The sequence below is a fragment of the Tetrao urogallus genome, assembly GCF_951394365.1.
Source record: "Tetrao urogallus genome assembly, chromosome: 11".
In the NCBI taxonomy this organism is placed as follows: Eukaryota; Metazoa; Chordata; class Aves; order Galliformes; family Phasianidae; genus Tetrao; species Tetrao urogallus.
This window is the reverse complement of record NC_136824.1, coordinates 11,248,560-11,267,499: the sequence shown is the minus strand read 5'-3', so window position 1 is coordinate 11,267,499 and position 18,940 is coordinate 11,248,560. Positions and strand designations below refer to the sequence as shown.

Here is an 18,940-nt window from a genome sequence, read left to right as displayed (position 1 = left end):
ATGGTAGTAAATTAATTTTAAATTTCCATTTTCCTACTCTGGTGCTATGTTCCTTGCAGGCTTGAAAAGCTTGACTTGCACAGTCTGAGATGGCATTTCAGCATTTAATTTCCACAGAGCTGATTTCTACCAGCTACTTGTTGCTACTTTGGAAAAACTGTAACATTTGATTAGAAAAATATTTTTCTGTTTCCTTCCAAAATAATGTCTGACTTACATCCATCTCCTCACCTTGTGGGTGTTTTACCAGTGTAAAGCTGCAAGGTTATGCCCTGTTCCAATGCTACACAAAAAAGGAACTGATTTTATTAATAGCAAGGTGGGAAATTATGATGATTCCTCATAATTCTAATCAAGTATTTTGAGCACTTAAATTACGGTGTTCTGAAGATGCTTATTTCACATTACCAATTTTACACTGCAAGACAAACAATAGAATTGCTGGTTTTCAACAATCTGAACAGAATCTAAAACACTCTGGCAGCTGAAAACTCCATTTATGTGGGAAACGCATCTGGCACAGAAAGGGAAGAACAGTGGGACCAATATATAACATTGGCACCCCCAGGCAGAGGGCTCCCTTTGAGCAGGGAGACCATCTTAAGAGGAAGCCTGCCCCACATGGCACAGGGTGCTCCTCAGCAGCCAATCAAGGGCATTGCTGAGCACCTGCACCTGGTGCTTGAAATGGAAGAGAGGTGGTGGGAAGGCATCTGCCTTGCTGCAGGGAGTACAGAGAAGAAGGTGCTTGTGGAAGGCTTGGGCACAACTTGTCAGGTGAGTGCTTGGTGCTACTGAGAGGTCTTGAAGCTGTTGGTTGTTGGAGGCTGCGTGAATTTTTCTCTGCTGGTATCGTAGTGTTCTTGTTTTTTCTGGTCCTGTGTGGCCATTTGTGGCTGAGCAGTGTGAGAGGTTGTGTTCTGGGCTGGAGGGAGCATTCATCTGTTTCAGGGCATACTTTGGGCAGCCCAAGTAGCTGTCTTGAAATGTCTACAAACAAAAGTGGTTTTTCACAGAGCTGTAGGAAGAAGCAAGCGTGTATAGGGTTTCTGCAGTCTGTGTTATCCTGGCTCTTGAGGATATGAAGGGAAGCTAAAAGCTACAGGTGAAGTTAGTGTTTGTCTGGGTGGTCGGTGTACTCTGGTCTGTTATCCCATGGAACTGAGAATGGATCTAAGTGGTAATGCAGGCTGATGCTTTTGCTGAAACAAAAAACAAAAAAAACTCTAAACATATAAATATCTGAAGCTGCAATTCTTCAGCCACAAATTGATAGTGGCATCTGGAAGGACGTTCTGCAGGGTCCCACGTGAACCAACACGTCATCTCTGCAGACATCGTGTGTGCTTGACAATCTATCAGATTATGTGTTTAAAGGACTCTCTAGCAACGGCAGGGAGGCGGGGAAAGAGAAGAACCAGTTGGGTTAATCAGTAGAAACAAGTATATGCTCCATGCTCAAGTGGTGCTTGCTGAAAGAGCATGGAGCCTTACCCTGTAAGCTAAAAGGTGCCCTGGAAATAATGTCATATTATAATTTAATTGCTTTCTGTTGAGGTACTTCATTTTAACGTAAAAGGTAGATGAATGTTTAACCATCCTAGTATTCAAATAAGTATCATCAAGGCTTGATTAGTTTATTTCTGGCAGCGGAATAGCTGAACATTATGCCGATTGCTTTCTGCAGTAGTCTTGTTCATGCATTGTATTTCAATAAGTGTTCTCTGATGAATTCATCTTGCACAGCCCAATTGACTTTGTAGCCTGCTGACTTTGGAAGAATAAATGCCTTTCTCTATGTTCACTTGTTGGTCAGGATGAGGCTGGCATTTGCAGCAGGACTCTGGAATGCTGCATCTGTTAAGGCTTAACCTAAAACCTACCAGACCTCCTTTCTTTCACCTGTTCTTGCACATATCAAAGCCTCATTTTAATGCCCTTTGGTCTGCTTAGACTTTTCTAGGGAAACTTATAGCACTATGACAAAGGATTAAGGCAACTCATAATTCTTAAGTTCTAACATTCCTTTTTGTTTGCCTGTTTGTAAAAAATCACATTTCTACAATAGACTAAACAGACCATCTATCTTGAGTCACTTTAGGAACAGTTCTACTTTTCTAAGACTTTTTCCTTCCATATATGGCTTTGTTGTAACAAGACAAAAACTGCAAAGACCCCAGATGTTTAATGTCTGACACGACATTCTCAGGTTTGCCAGAAAGTGGATCTGCTCCTCAGCAACTGCACTCGGTATTAATTTGCCTCTTGGCCTCACTGTAGTACTGAGCTGTAAAACAACATGTAATTGGTCTCTAGGCTTGGATGGTGTATTCCTAACTGCGCAGAAATTTGCCTTTTTCTTCTGCAGGTGTGATTTACACTCACAGCTTCTAGGCAATAGCCAGGTTTCATGTACGACTACCTACAGGAGATAGAGGTCTCACTTAAAAGCACATGTGTGTGTTCATTTAGCTGTCAGTAATAACTTGTGCTTGAGGCTACATAATATGAAAATACAAGATATGAGTGACAGACCTTCAGGTGCAGTTTGCTGATGACTTAGGCGATACTTTCAGAGCCAGCTGGCACAGAAGGTGGCTGCACCTGGCTTTCTGAAGGAACATGAGCTTCTGCACAGGTGAGAGCAGTCTGTGGGGCAGTACCTTCTGTATCTGCTATGGATCAGCAGTACCTGAGGTGTGCTGAGGGAGAGAAGGGGGAACAATTTGAACTGAGTCTAGTGAGGCAAGAAGGGGCTATGTATTTAAAAACCTCATGTAGCCTGATGGCATAAAATACAAGTGGTGCACACTTGATCTCAAAACATATTCTATAATCTTCCAGCTAGAAGCAGAGAAGTTTCTGATTTTGTTTTGGGGATAAGAATAATCAATACTGAGCTGTAGTTATATTTTGGAAATCAACGTGTTAATCACCAATTTGCAGGTGATTTTTAGGTAACTGACCGATCAACAAGGCTTGGAAGTTCTGAGGTTACAGCCAGTAAAGGTTGCTTGGCCGTTGCTGGGACTGGTGGGCTATCCATACAGATACTAACTGGGGTTGTGATCTTCCTTCATAAAGATTAAAGCTTGTCTCTAACAGTCTGTCTGTTTTGAAAATCGGAGAGAGTCAAGGATATATTTGGCAAAGGCTGTTCTGTTTGCTTGTATGGAAAGTGAAGTTAGAATAAGTTTGGTTCGGTGTCGAAAATCTTGCATTGTTGAACTATGCTTTAAATCACTGTGTCTTGAGTTTCAGTATCAATTTCAGATAATTTTTTTTAACCTCATATTTTTTATCTATCATCTAATGCATTCTTTTATGGGATAGGACAGGTAGGCTAGAGGAGGTGCTTCTTTTCTAAGACAGTATACCTTCAGAGCCTAATGCAGTGCTTGCAGCTCTTGCAGTTAGTCTGACAGTACAAAAAATCATTTCATGGGCTACAAATAAGTGGAGTGCTTCTTGTTCTGTCTCCAGCAGACATTAATCTCTGTGTGCCTTAGTGAGCTTTACAGAATCACAGGGTTGGAAGGGACCTCAAGGATCATGAATCTCCAACCCCCCTGCCACAGGCAGGGCCATCAACCTCTCCATTTAATACCAGACCAGGCTGCCCAAGGCCCCACGCAGTCTGGCCTTGAACACCTCCAAGGATGAGGCATCCACAACCTCTTTGGACAGCCTGTTCCAGCACCTCACCACTCTCTCTGTAAAGAATTTTAGCAGACTTCCAGTGTGGGGAGTGGGGAGGTTGTCCTGTTGTGATCTCATTTCTAAGTGAAACAAACAGACTGCGCAGTAAGAGAAGGAAGGTAACACTCACTAAAGCTGTTAAATAGCAAGATTTCAACTTAGGTTTATGTAAGTAAGACTACTGTTGCAGCTCTGTTAATATCTAAGATTAAAGAGGTTTTGGAGACTTCTATAGGTTAGGCTTCAGCATGCGTCCTAGAACAAGAGGTCTGGTGCCAGGTTACTAGAGCTTATCACCTTACATCGTCACTTATTATTCCTTCCACTAAGGCTTTATCTGAGTTTAAGAGACAGAAGGTAGACTGTTCTGAAGCACCTATCACACTATAGGAACCAGCTTCCTGCAGGGAAGTCTTACCAGACAGGTTCAGAAATCCTCTATATCTCCTGACCTGCATACTAGTGAGCTTGGCACCATGCAGACTGACTTGAGAAGACAGTGCTGTAGGGTTTCATATGGGAAGCCCACACAAACTGTTCACATGGAAATACAGAAACTCGAGTTATGAAGAAAACTGATGAATTCAGGTGGTCTGGGGAATGCTTGTCACTCCAATTTACAGTGGGCTTCTTGGGGACAATGTGGACTCAAGCCATGGTGCGTGCACTGCAGCCGTGGAAAGTAGCCTGCATCCCTCCACTGCTGACAGTGCTCTTTTCTGATTGATCCCACCCTGTGTTTTAAAAGACTTATAATGGAGATTATGCCAGCAGTCATGAGCACGTTAGTTCTGGCAGACTTCTTTTGTTCTCATAAATTCTGGGTGAAAGGCTTTCTTTATTTCAGTAAGCAGCTCATGTATTAAAGGGGAAGGAAAAAAAAACATACAAAAAACCCCTCCCAATAGAAACTGTAATTTGGAACTATTTTTGACACATGCTTTCACTGCCAGAGAGCTGGACAGCCTAAATCGGAAGCAAATGGAAAGATGGAGAAGCACGAGAGATTTTTTTTTTTCCCAGCTGAATTCCCAAAAACGTAGTAAAACATTTTCTACTTCTGTCTGTAACATTCCTTTATTGCCTCATGACAAGCAGTAGCACTAGTTAATTAAAACGAAGCTGCAGAGTCATCTGCTTAACGTAACAGAAAGCCAAGCGTGGCTAAGGAGCAAGTTCTCAACCTGCAGCCTTTTATGAGACTTCTGAAAGAGCATGAAATGCCACCAGTGTATTTTTCATTCTCCATATGAAGTCAGCTGCAGAGGTGTCCTCAGGGATTGAAGCTTTCTCAGACCTGTAAATGTACCTGCAGCAATGATGCACTGGTGTTAGTATTTATTGGTATCCTTACTGCACAGACTCACAGTGAAAGATATGACCTTAAAAGAGTAGAGGTGAATGGACAAAGCAGACCAGAAGTGGGAGGAGAAATAGACACAACTGAAATACTTGCTTAAGGCTGTGATTAAGACCCTGCTGTCAGTCCAGCACGTTATCCCTCAGATTGCACAGCCTCCCATGAGATCTTTTCAAGAAGAAATTGGGCTGTCTTCACAATGTGGTTAATACATGTCCTTAAATTTCAAGTCCTGTTCACTTTGAAATTCAGGAAAGCATTACTTAAAAAGACTAAAGCAGCAAATTTTGTTTTAGAAGATATACAGATGACAGTTACCTCCCCCAGTGTATAACAGTGATGGCCAAACAGTTACTATTTTCTCAAAGCACATGTTTAATATGAGTATGGTATCACTTGTTCACAACTACTGGAATATCACATGAGGAAAGGAATCCTGGCACAGTGCTGATGATGAAAACCAAAAATACGTATGGCACATGTGGGTGAATGTGTATTGTGAATGTGTATTGCAGAACCAGCCAATGTGCTTTGACTGGCTCAGGTAGTAATTTCCTGAGGTGAATTTTTTTTTTTAAGCTTGTAAAAAGCCTTGTTTTGGGCAAGGTGGCCCTTGATTACCTCTTCTCATTGCAGAAGATGTGTATACAGGTATTTCCTAAATGAAAGTAATTTCAAATAACAGTGTTGTATGTATGCATGCGTATATTTCTCGTGGATCTGCTTTAAAAACAAAGAAGGCATAACCACACCAAATACTGAGAGAAACCACTGCAACTCCTGGCACAATCTAGGCTCTCCAGCTCCGGAAAGTATTTGCAGAGGGTCGAGGTGCAGGATTTCTGCAGCACTGTGTGCAGTTCTCTCACGGCAGTTTCCCAGCCATGATGTTCCTTAGGGGCAAGAAAGGGAAGCAGGAAATCTCCAACAGCAGGCTGCAAATTGGATTGCATGAAATGGCCAGTAATGCTCTATTCCTCAGAGCTGCTGCTCTGCACTGCACCTCTTGAGATGAAGAGCCTCCCCTTAGTAAGGTCTTAAGACTGATGTGCCTGTCTACCAGGGTATGATCAGTACCAGAGTGGAAAAAATGTGAACCAACAGGTAATACCTTACATTGTCTTTAATTACTAAGCTGTTTCTGATGCTGTCTGTATTCTTATGAAGGAAGTCACTTCTTAATATTTTTTGCTGTAATTCTTTCTCTAGGCATTAATGCTTACAGAAAAACAAACCAAGTAACTGTTAAGTCTGAGTTGAAAGCATTTAGCTTCTCTTCTATATATAGTGTTTCCATAGCTGAAGAAAACTATTTTTATCTGCTCTTTTAGGGGAGGGGGGAAAGGTCTAGCTATATTCAGTCATATGCTGTTCATATAAAATGTTTTCAGCCTCAAAAAATTTTAGACCAAGCCAAGTTTCAAACCAAGTGAATTCAAGCAGATAGCTGTAAAGCTTTCAACAACCAAACTATTGAGAGTTTTGTGAGTTCTGTGATGTCATATGTGTTTTTATGGCTTTCATGGTAAAGAACTGCTTATGTAAGGATTCATTTCCAAACTCTTTAATAACATAGGATCTGTAGAGGAGGCAGAACTTATGTGTCACTGATAGTGACTAAGAATAAGTGTCAACTGTTCCTAAATTATAAGCCCTGTTAGAAAGCATAACTATTTCTTTAACCTCTACAGAAATGAGGGAAGAAACAAAGTATTCTAGTACTAGTTGTTTAATAGAACAGCACACATGCTATCTAAATTTCCTTCATATGTGGCTATGAGGAAAAAGGAACTCTATAAATGTAGAAGAGCTGTTTAAGGAACGAGTATGTAATTAAAAAAAAAAAAAAAAACCTCAAGTAATTGTGGCTGCCTGCATTGGTTTTTTGGTATGTCTAGCTGTGTTTAACAGTGTGCAGCCCAAAGTATTTCACGTGTAGCTTTCTACCTCCTTGTCACTGACTGTAGCAACTCTAAGGAAATTAAGCTCTAGTCAATACTGTTCATAATTTCATTGAACAGTGGTTCCTCAGACCCTCTAAACTCCCTTCCTGCACATCACTTGTCTCTGTCTTAACACTACTCAGCTGTTGCTAAGGCAGTGCATTCCTACAGAAGTTCTAAAAGGTGAATACACAGAGCTCTAAGCAAAGCAACAGCAACTGCTACTTCCCTTCCATATATGGACAGGCAACTGTGGACAAAACTCTTGTGGGGATGTGGAAGCTGAACAGATGAGTTGGCTGCAAAATCATAATAGATGTGTGTCATTTCTGTTGTGATGTGCATGAGAATGGAGGAGGGATGCTGTGTGGGGCTGTGCCTGGGCAGAGCTGTTATCTCCCTACCTGCTGGATGTCTACTCCAAATTCAGTTTCAATCAGGCAAGGCAAAACCACAAAGCTAAGGCAGTCTCTAAAAGAAAAGTGAGTTTCCTCTGATGAAAATAAAACCCAAGTGTCAGGGTGGCTGCTGGCCCTGCAAGGGGTGGATTTGCCTGTGGTGTTGGCTGGGTTCAGCTTAGCTGTGTCAGGGGGGCAGTGGCAAGGTGGGTGTACATGTTCACAGAATCACAGAATCACAGAATCACCCGGGTTGGAAGGGACCTCAAGGATCATGTAGTTCCAACCCCCCTGCCTAGCAGGGCCACCAAACATACACATTTAGATCAGGAATGATGTTCAGATGTTGAGTTGGTGTTGTGGGGAACCTGCAACTCCTTTGCTTCATGTTCTTTTCCTTCTGCCTCCTTTGTTCCTCTCTGCTCTCATCTTGCTGACATGAGTTTTGCTTCCACAAACATCTCTCACGTTCTTTGTTGTGGACGAAAGCTTCTGCTTGCTTTCCGGAGGCAATCCTGTGAATCCTACAGTGTCTTTTCATTCTGATTTATTAAAACGTTTAAGAACATATTGGCAAGCTTGGGAGGGGTTTTGCATACAGTGGTTCATCTGAACGCTCTTAAAGGGCCAGGCTCCATTTTCCTTTTAATTAAGCTATCTTTATATAAAGTAGTGTCCTCTTCTGATCTCATTTGATCAGTAATGGTCACATTACTGTTCAATATGTGGGTGCTGTCTGGAGAGAAATGCAATTTTGCCCCTGGACCTGCTGTTCAGACCCAAGGATTTTAACTTAGGAGGTGAGGATATGCTGTTTCTTCAAGCAGGTGTTCAGAAATGCACTCTGGAAATAAGAGAGAAGCTTCTGTTACCTGTAGAAGTAGCACATTCTCCTTTTGGGGCAGGTACCTGTTTTGGAGTTTGAAGATCGAACTTTCTTTTTTTAGATATGCCCTAATAACGAGGTTGACATCCTTCTCATCTGTAAACACGCTGTTGGGATTGTTTGTTTGCCAGGGTCTAATTCCTCTAAGATGACAGTATCTTACTCCCAAGTTTCCCTTTTGAAGGGAACAGCATTTGCTTTTCACAACAGTAGAAGTTGCAAACTCAAGAGTATTTGAAAAGAAATGAGTTAAGAACAAGAAATCAGACCAAGATTGAAAGAGTTGAGGCTTGCAAAAGAGTAGTGCAGGCTTGCCCAACCTATGGGCCATGTGCACCCAGCACAGTGCAGTGTGGCCCTGCCCTGTGCCACCATACAGCACTGAAACTCTTCCCCACCTCCCTGGGTGTGCACCCATCACTCAGCAACAACCAAACATCAGTGTGAGATCAGCATGATTTTCTTTTGACCTTGGGCTAGATACTAACTGGTTAGAAAGAACCCTAGTTCTGTTTGGAAATAGTCCTCAAAGCTGCAAGAGGTATCTTGGTCTGGAGGATAAACTGACACCGGCTGATGACCAGCCGTGAGCTGGGAGTGTTCTAAGTTCTCAGGAATCTTATTCAATCCAAAATGTAACATTTGAATCATGGAATTATGGTGAGCACTGGTATTCATCTGTCTTTAAAAAGATGATTTGTTCTTGGCTTTTCTTCAATTCTGTATGACTTGTGTAAAGGAAGTACTTTTTGTGGAGCAATACCAGCAGTGCTGTTTTTTTTTTTTTGTTTTTTTGTTTTGTTTTGTTTTTTAGTGGGGGAAAGCAGGGGATTGGCAAGAGTGAAACCTCAGCTGTGTCTGCTCTGGAGGTGCGAAGTGCTGTCATTTCTTTCTTATGCAGGATGGTGTCTGACACCAACCTTTAAGAACTGATGTGGGAATACACTCTTTAAGAACAAATACTCCTGGCTAGGAGTTCTCTCTGGCTAGACTTGCACCTTAAAAGTTAGCTTCTGATAGAGACCAGGTACAAACACTGATCAAAAATGGCTCTTATTTATCTTTAGTGTGTGCTAGTGAGCCTGATATATTTAAAGGTTATCCATTAGTACAAGTTGTTAAGAAGTGTCATACTGGCATTCTGTGAGGTCTTTACATTATTATTATTATACTTATGAACTGTTTTATTCCATTCCCAGATTTGTAACTGAAGTGTTTTTTCCTCATTCTTTCTTTACTTTCTAAGAAATCCAGCAGCTGTGAGTCATGACTGTACTGATAATTTTGGATCTATGGTTAAACATTTTCCTTAACGATGGAGATCATTAATGAAAAGATGCCTCACTATTTTGATACTTATAGCTGATGCATCAAAATAGTTATAACTTGCTTTGAAGTGAACATGAAGGTTGTTCTTGATACCTCTTTCCTATCTCCTTCTGCTTTGAGTGAAAGGGGAAGTCGTGCACAAATACACAAAGTTTAAAATTAAACATGAGTAAACAAAAAGCACTGACATGTGCCTGGCATAATGCTACGTGGTACCGAGTTTTTACTGGAAACGTCGTCTGAAAAATGGTTATGCTGAAATAAATAACCTCCTCAAAATCTTCACTTTTCAAAGTCCAGGAAACTTGGATTTCTTTGATCTGCATTTGTCATTGATTTGACAGTGTAAATTAAGTGCTCTGGAAGTAAACAGAAAACTCCTTGGAGAGGAAACAGTGACACAGTAATAGTGTTAATAAATCTCTTCAAAGAGAGGAAAACTTAAGCTGCTTGGATAAACAAAGTTAATGCCAGAAATAAAATGGTCATTGGTGGTAGAGGTGTTCTGAAACACAAATATTATAAATTAGCAGAAGATTACCTTTCATATTAAACTAGCACTGGCAAGAAGACCAAATGTCTTCATGGTGAAGTAATCTGCAATCTGTTATTCCGCTGGCAGATGTTAGTGAAACCTGTATCTATCCTGAGACCGCTCACTTGGCTTCTCTGTAGGAAGGAGAACTGTAGGCAGCACAGACTGACAACAGAATCTTCACTGGGAAGGAATTCATGGGAAGGACTGAGAAGTGACTTGCTGTTCCTCAGTCTTTTTCAGTAACGATGGCTTCTGTAAAGAGCAGAAAACCACTGACTACCGAGCAGCTCCTGAGCTCAGCTTGGCTTCTCAAGTGAAAGTTTGGGACTTGAGTATGAAATTGTGATTATTGCAGAAACTGTGTACCAGCTTTCCATACGGTTCCTAGAACTGGACTTCTGTCAGCTTATAAGATTCCCCTCTCATGAGCTAATTGGAACGAAATTTCTGCAGGTAAGCAGCAAAGAACTTCACTTTATTTGGGTAAGGCTCCAAACCCAGGTCTTGGCCCAGCGTAGCTGCTCTGAGTGCCGTAATATTGCCATCTGGATACAAACTGAATTTTTTCCCACACTCCAAATGTTGTTTAACTCACACAGGCCACTGTTATCCTCAGTCATGCCAGGACATTTTGTGGGAGGCTATCTTGCGTGGGCTCAAACAGTGCCAAAATAGATATTAATAGATAAACAGTTCAGTTACCGCTGCTAGGGCCCACAGCCAAGCTCTGTTTAGTTCATTAGAAAAAACAGTAAATGCTCTTAAGAATTTAAAAGGTTCTCTTACTTCATGAGATCGGGGAGGGCTGTCACACCAGGTGATACTGTAGGTAAAAGGAACATAGAAAAGGCTTCTCAAGCAGGCCAGGTCTTCAAGAACTTTCTCACTCAGCTGATGTAATCAGGAATCGAGCTGATTTACTGTTTTCCTTTTTACCTAAGGTTCGCGGCTTTATTCTTCCAACTTTCCTCTACCAAGAAAATTCAGGAGGCCTGCTTTTCCTGCTATGACTTCTTTAGTCTTTGGTGCAGATGTGAAGAAAGATTTTAAAAAACAAAAGCATTTATACAAAAAAAGGCATGACGGTTTTTGAGGGGAAGTGTGTGTAGCTTTATATAGGGCATATGCTGTGGCCAACATGTCATATCAAATGGTATCCACTGTCATTCCAGGCTTATGTAAGGCAGACAGAAATGATCACTGACTGTGACCAGTTGCAACTTTATATTCCTATGCATAAGCAGGCAAGGTTTGTCTTTATCCACGGATTTTTCTAAATTCTGATTAAGAATAGCAAATTTTTATGCACAACAATAAGCCTGCCCACTATCCCCACCTGAGAGTCAGAATCTGCTTCATCCATGATGACTAGCTCTTCAGAGACCACATGATTCAATATGCCATCCTCTCAACAGTGGATCCTCAACAGGGATCCTCAACAGGGAAGAAAATCTTGATGACATCTGCCTTTTATTTCTGATGTGTGCAGGAGGGATGTGTTTTACTACGGTACAAATTTCTTACTGGAGCGCATCAAAGCTGCTGAGAAAGGGTATTACTTCATAATAACTTCATATACTACCCACGATTGCTGCTCAGCAGTCTGGTCCGCAGATGCACAAACAGGCGGGCTTAGGTTTCAATCAACTGCTTTATGAACATTGTATTTCCACTTGATTTATATAAGAACAGAAGCCTGAACAGGTTGACCTGCTCAAACAAATAGTCTACTCAGCTTCACAAGGATGAGATTACTTATGGTCTGTACAACCAACACAGCATGACTGGGTTCTTGCCCTTCAGAGATTTACTTTTTTCAGTTGGATGAGGCTCCTAATCTGACAGTCCCTATGCTAAAGAGGGGTCTGTATGCCAGTCAGCAGCCCATGTGTTCTCTGGAGGGAAGAGTGAGGCGGTCCAAGAGAACTCACCCAGGCGGGCTCTCAGCTCATGGCCTGCCCTGCAGCTGCTGCCCTTTCATCTGAGGTGTCTTTCACCTGCTCTGTCCTGGCAGAGAACTTGGGTACATGCTTGCCACAGCCTGCGTTTTCACCCATGGAGCCCTGTAAGAGGGTTTGGAGTATGGGATTCTGAGACATGCTACTTCTTGTCTATCCTTCTCATTTAAACCAGCTTTCCTTTTTTTTTTGTTTGTTTTTCAGCAGAAGGGAGAGTACTATGTTAAAAAGGTATTAGTAAGCACTTAATTACAGAAGCATTTTGGTGAGTCTGCAGCTTCCATTAAAAATAGTCTTCTTTCCATGCTTACGGCATGCTATTACCTACTGCTTCTGCCTGCTTTCCTGAAGCCCAGCAGATATTGTTCCATATGTGACTTGTTTTTTTCCATGTAAAAGCAAAACGTTCTTTTCTTAAATTGAAACCCTTCCTATTCAAAGACACAGGAGTTCCCTGGGGCAAAGTATACTTTGTCATGATTTAATAAATATTTGTTCAAATGTCCAGCAGGATATTGCAAAAAAACTACAATGTGCCTGCTCAAGCATGTTACCAACGCCACCAATAATTTTGTATGTTGCTAAATATCTCACAGTACACTGTCAAATTAACTTTCTATTTACAAGACTATATTGGCTTTCAAACGGCACTGAGCTTTTTAAAACAATGTTAAAATATGCAAAAGGATCAAGAGATGAATATCACAAAAGTACAGGCAGTTCACACAGCGTGGTAAATAATTTTCAGGGAAAAAAAAATTGCTAAGCATTTGTGATTCAAATAACATTACAGCTCTGGAAAAAATATTCATGTCTGTCGGGGCTATTTTACAGCACTAAATAATGTTTAAATCTGTTGTTTTTACTAAGCACGTGTTTTTTCCTCAGGGTAGAGTTCAGAGAAATTATCAAATATTTTAGAATGCATCGATGTTTTTGTGCCAGCAGTCACAGGGTGAGATCTTGGCCCTATTGAAGACTATAAGACTCCCACTGTCTTTATGGACGCGAGCCTGGCGTAAGGGTGTTTTCATCTTCTTCTCCTTGGCATCACACAAAGCTGTAGCCTTCACAGGGCTAATGTTCCAAGAAATCCTATCACCAATTTAAAGCTCTACTTGGAGCACAAGCTGCTCTCTTTCCTAGGCCAAATTTCTCTTGACTTCAGTGGGAGGAAAGCCGCAGAAGGCACCAGCAACAGTCTACTCTGCAGGATATGTTAAGCCTAATGAAAATAATCGGTATTGTTTCAAAGACCAAGCTTCTAGTTACCATATGTTAATGGTGTAGCGTAACAGTTCTATTAAACAAACACAGAAACCTCTGTTCTGACCTGGTAGCTTGTAGAAAGGCTTAAATCAATATTCTATTAAAAAAAACCTATTTGGCTGAATTCCTGCTGTTTCAGCTGAGGGACCTAGGGCGATGCGCACCAAATGAAGGTCTGCTGCCTTTCCCTTGCAAGGAAAATTCCTAAATCCACTGCTAAAGAATTGCTATTGGAGATGACCTGGATTTTTGTGAAACGCTGGTCTGAAAGGTGACACAGCAGATCATACCTTCATATGGTAGGCTGCTGGGAGAGAACTGGGGGAAAAATACATTATTCTCCTGAAGGACTTCAAAAGAAAAATGAGAGGGGGAAAAAAAAAAAAAGAAAAAACCCAACAAACAAAACCCCCACACCTCTCAATAGGTGGACAGGAAAAAAATGGGAACAATGTTCTATTTTAAGATTACTTGCTCAGCTTCCAGAAGCTTATCTATAGGACAAGAAAAGGAGTATGACTTGTAGTGTATATAATAAAATTCAAGAAACTTCACTGAACGTAGTGCTAAATGCACTTTTTTTTTTTTTTCAAAACTGCAAAGACCTGTTCAGTGCTTTCAGCAGGGTTCTATCTTGTATGTGTGTACAAGTATGTGTATATATATAAAATGTATATAATTCCTGACTATATGAACAACTCAGTGCAAAGCAGTGATGGATGAGTATGAGCAGGCTGGGCTGGTGGAAGCTGAGGCTGTGGAGTTGGATGCTCTGGTGTGCTGAGCTGTGGTTTCTGTTGTTTTAAAGTAGAGCTAACATCTTGAGCTACTAGCATATAAAAAGCTTTTTGCCTGCACCAAAGAAATATAAAGATGCTATCATGACAACACATTTAGAATACAGAAAAACTACTTCTGCTTCCTTGGAGATTCGGCTTTAAATGAGCTATTAAAGGAAATGAGGCTGCTGGGATCTCAGTGCAAGCCTCCAGCTGGCTCTTGGATGCTGAGCACGTGTGGCAGATGGTGGGGGCACACAAAGAAGACCCCTGCTCTGCTCACACCCAAGTCTCAGTGATGGGAGCAATGCTGCTCCCCCAGGACAGAGCAAAGGGCCAAGTACTGTACGAGGAGCAGACCCTGAACAAGGTTTAAACATCTGTGTTGCACCAGCGTCTAAGATGTTAGTGATGTATTGCATTGGGTTTGAACAAGTGAACAACTTGAAAACTGGACAGTGGCCATAAGAGATTGCAGCTGTGCAAGCTGAAGTTACTGCTGTTTGTACTTGGAGTGCAAGGGCTGCTAAAGGAGAACAAGCTAAATGGGCCCTTTTGGCATGAAACCCTACCTGTCCTGAGATCAGTGGCCACAACTGGGATATTCTTGGGGCTTCAACCCAAATATTTCTCCATAGCACTCTGCTTGCCCTGCAATCCACAGGTAGAATGCCCCTGGTCACTGGGTGTGTGGGGTATGGTACAGGGACTGAAAGCTGTGCTGCAACCTCTCTGCTTCTGTGCCTGCAGCAGTGACTGACAGCAGGACACCCACGGCCAGCGAGGTACTGCACTGCACATATGGCACTGTACAGAGAAAGACCAAATGAGATGCGGGGGGGGAAATCAGGAGAGGATGAGGGATACAAACAGCAAGCAATAACACTTCCATTTAGGGAAACCTGATTGCAGCTGGTTAAGACAAAAACAGTTTTCACTCTGTTCCAATTTTATTCTATAGGCATCTACCATGTTCAGTCAAAATGCCAGGTTCTTCTTCCCTCATCTAGCACTAAGAAGGAAAAGTGCAGAGGAGCATGATGAACATCAGCTCTTGGCAGCTAGTAAGTGATGACATAAAATACACTTATGGCAGTCTCTAAGTATAGTTACTTTTAATTTATTTAAAAGAAAAATCTTTTTACTGCAGGAGTATGATGTTGGCATGTGGGGCTATACTATGTTAATTCCTTTATAAATGTAACGCTTGTAACTTCAGGCACTGCTTTGTGTATCTGGATGACAAACTGCAACTGTCGGTGATCTCTGTTGATAACTTCAGCTTAACAGAGCTTTATGTCTGTAAGGAGCTGTAGCACCTGTTACCAGTCTTACTAAAAATCTAGAGAAAGAAATAAGAAAATAGAAAGCAAGTTGTTGCAAGTAGATGCCTCTAATAGATAAAACTGGATCAGACTGAAGACTGTAAAGGTTAGATGAGATGACGCCTATTTATCTTATGGCTTCCTAAAGTTGTTCATCCCGTCTGTGCTAACAGAATTACTATGAGATTTCAGAGATCCTTGTAGTCCAAAGTAGATGGAGGTGAAAATATGTTTCTCGCAGACTACTTCATAACATAACATGGTAACTTCCTGTCTGTTTATGGTGATCTTTACTCCAATTGCACTTGCTAGTCTCACACTGGTTTAATGCTCTCATGGGAGGTGCCAGCACGGTGGGCAGCTGGAGGGGACGTGGATCTGCCTGCACTTCGGTCAGCCCTTGCCAGTGCCCCCACCACAGCCCACACCGCCGGGCAGCTGGCCCTGAGCCTACGGCTGTGCACCAGCCGCAGGGGTAGAGCCGGTTCCCTCTGTAGCGTTGGACTTCATGCAAGTTTGTCTCCATTTCATTGCTTGCAGAGGGCACCGTTTCATTACGCCCTTTTTGTTGTTCTGCACAGGACGTGAGAATGTGGAGATTTGGAAAAGCAGGAGGGATTATTATTATTTTCCTCTTCCTTCTGCCTCATCTAAGAACTACGCAGGCTGCAGCGCAGCAGCAGCATTTGTACGCTCTTTTGGTGAAAAGTTAGGGCTCGCAAACCGAAGCCGTCCGGGGGCCTGAGGGCGAGCTAACCGCCTGCAAGCGGCCGCCAGCCGAGGTCCTGCAGCGGGAGCCCGAGCAGCCTTAGAAACTTTTCCCCCTCTGGATATAAAGCACAATGGCTCAGATTAGCGCCAGCGCTGCTCATGTAACCGGCTGTCACGTCACGCGTGGCTGTAACTCTCTCCGTTCCCTGGCGGGCAACGGCCGGGACAGAGAGCGGCCGCGCTCCTCCTGCTCCTTGCAGCCTGTGTGCGGCACGCGGAGCTCCCGCCACCCCGAGAGCTGACCGAGCCCCGCGAGCCGCTCCCTCAGGCGGGACGGCGGCGGTCCTTCCCCGCGCCGAGCATCGGCGGCTTTCAGTCAGCCCCAGCATCACCGCGGTCCTCTTACCTGCAGGTGAGACCAGCTCGCCTTCGCTGAGCTCCCCGGAGTCCGAGTCCATGCTGCAGGTATCGGCGGGGCAGGGAACCGAGGGCGCGGCTCAGGAGCGCCCGGAGCCGGGGAGCGAGCGACGAGCAGCGCCTGCCGCCTCCTCCTCCTCCTTCTCTGCTCCCCGCCCGGCCGCCGCAGGCAGCACCTCGCTCCGTGCCATTGGCTGCCGGGGCGAGGGGACGGGCGGGCTCCGGGGAGGGGAGGGGGTGGGAGGAGGCAGCGGTCTGCCTCAGCGTTACGCGAGTCCGGCCATCCGGATGGGCTTCAGGGAGGAGGGCCGGGGGCTGCCCGAGAGCTGCGGCCTCCCCCTCAGCTGGGGCCCTGGGCTCAAAATGGGACCGAACTGACAGCGCTCTGCCCCCCTTCTTTCCCCTTTTTGTTCTTGTGGGCATCCCCCGACTTTCAGTTACCACTTTCCCTTCACTGCTCCTTCCCTGCAGTGATCCGTGTTTCATCTTCTTCGCCATCGGTGAAAGGATAACAGAGGCCAACAGAGATGTGCCACTTCTTGTTGCTTAGTGAGTGCCCGGCAGAGTACTGGAGAGATGAATGTGGCAGCCGTTGGTGGGCTGTTTGCCAGCACCATTTGGTGAATGAAGGCTATGTTGGAAGATTGCTTTTGACTCTGAGCATGGAAACTGTAGTTCAGACGTGGTGCACTTTGCATATGGCTCACAGCCTGCTGTAGCCTTCTACCATCTCAAAGGCCAGGTGATTGAGGCTGCAAGTTTGGTGCTGGTGAGTCTGGGACTCCAGCAGATCTCTCCCTGGTCACTCTTCTCTCCTTGCTTTCCTGCAATTAGAAGCCAAACGTATCTTTAATTCTCATATGGAAGTCACAGCAAGGCTACTTTTATAACTGAGAACCAAATTGTGCCCTAAAACAGACTTGGTATATCTATTTGGGCTGTAGATAAGTTGCATCATGAGGGCCGGTGCCATCTTTACAGGCCACTGCAATCTCCAGCCAGACGCTTATTCTTATAGCTATAGAACACAAATCTATCTTTCTTTGTTCTGTAATTCATAGAAGTATATGAGTTGGAAGGGACCTTTAAAGGTCATCCAGTCCAACCCCCTGTAATGAACAGGGACACCCACAGATCTGTCAGGTGCTCAGAGCCTGTTTCTGCTTGATCTCAAACGTCTCCAGGGATGGGGCACCCACTGCTTCTCTCCCAGAACCATGTGGATCTTTGTGTTGCTGGGGATAGTAATACCCAAATGCTGCCTTCAATCTGCATGTGTGAGGTTACCTGTTGTCATCAGGCTGTGCCTGATGTTCTTGAAAAACATGAAGGCTTTTCTCTATTTTGTGTGCACTGTGACAAAAGGTTTTCTAGGCTGAACCAAGAGGCCCTGCCAACTTTGTTTCAGTGTTGTACGATTATTCTGTGCTGTGCAGGTGTAAGAATGGCAGTTTAGTTTTCATGAAATGAGAACCTTTTAGTGGAGCCAGACTTTGCCTTATAGCTGCAGGTGAATCCTAGTATGTTCCTTGGCCATCTCATCTGTCTGAGCTTGAAGAAGCAACAGACCTGGAACTTCCTGGCCGTGGAATACACACACGTTAGAATCCTAGAATTTCACACATTCGAATTAGAATTTCAGTGGTTTGCAGGGTTTAACTGTATGAAAGGCTGATTTCTTTCTGTTTATTATTTTGCAAATTTTGAAGATGATCTTCAATGTTTAGAGTGAGAAGTAGATGTAAAACAATTTGGCAAGTTGCTGTCAGATTCTGGGCCTGTGATATTATGAGAGTGCCTTTGTTTTCAGTTCCATGGAAACAAATTTTGACTTTTGTTTGTAATTGCTTTCATTAAACCGTAAGTGGTATTGCAAACACTGCTGATTATAGTGCAGTGAGTTAGTATAAGGAAAAACATTGAAATTTTAGTGATTCTGTGATTGCACTGTGAGGAGCAAATGCAAAATCTGAAGTGTGTGCACATCACATCGATTACAGGGAATCTACTAGCATGATGTAAATGACATAGCAATAGGAAAACGCTGAGATTAAGTCAAAAGATAATCAGAGACATCACAGCAAGACCAGAATCTGAGAGCTGGGAAGAGTTTAATCTGTGTATCTCTCTTGTTTTATTTATTTGCTTTTTACCGGTAGGAGTGGGAATTAAAAGCGCTCCCCCAATGAAATAGTACAATAATTTAAGGCTAATGGGAAGAGTAGGCTTGCATTTAAAATCACTTTATTTTCCGGACTGTTTTTGATTAAGTGATGTTCCAGCAGTAATTTCCAATCCTCACAAATTCTGGGTGAGGTAAAGCAAAGC

The 18,940-nt window shown here is 43.1% G+C and overlaps 1 protein-coding gene across 1 annotated transcript in view; it reads right to left on the bottom strand.

Annotated features, from left to right (window-relative positions):
• The window catches only part of TNFAIP8L3 (TNF alpha induced protein 8 like 3), a gene marked incomplete at its 3' end in the record, with an annotated part of 39,463 nt that extends 22,660 nt beyond the window's left edge, over positions 1-16,803 (bottom strand). The window contains exon 1 of the mRNA XM_079540838.1: positions 16,602-16,803. Within this exon, the coding sequence (XP_079396964.1) occupies positions 16,602-16,653 (52 nt within the window). The 5' untranslated portion in view covers positions 16,654-16,803. The remainder of the gene's footprint in view (positions 1-16,601) is intronic.
• Positions 16,804-18,940: the final 2,137 nt, after the last annotated feature.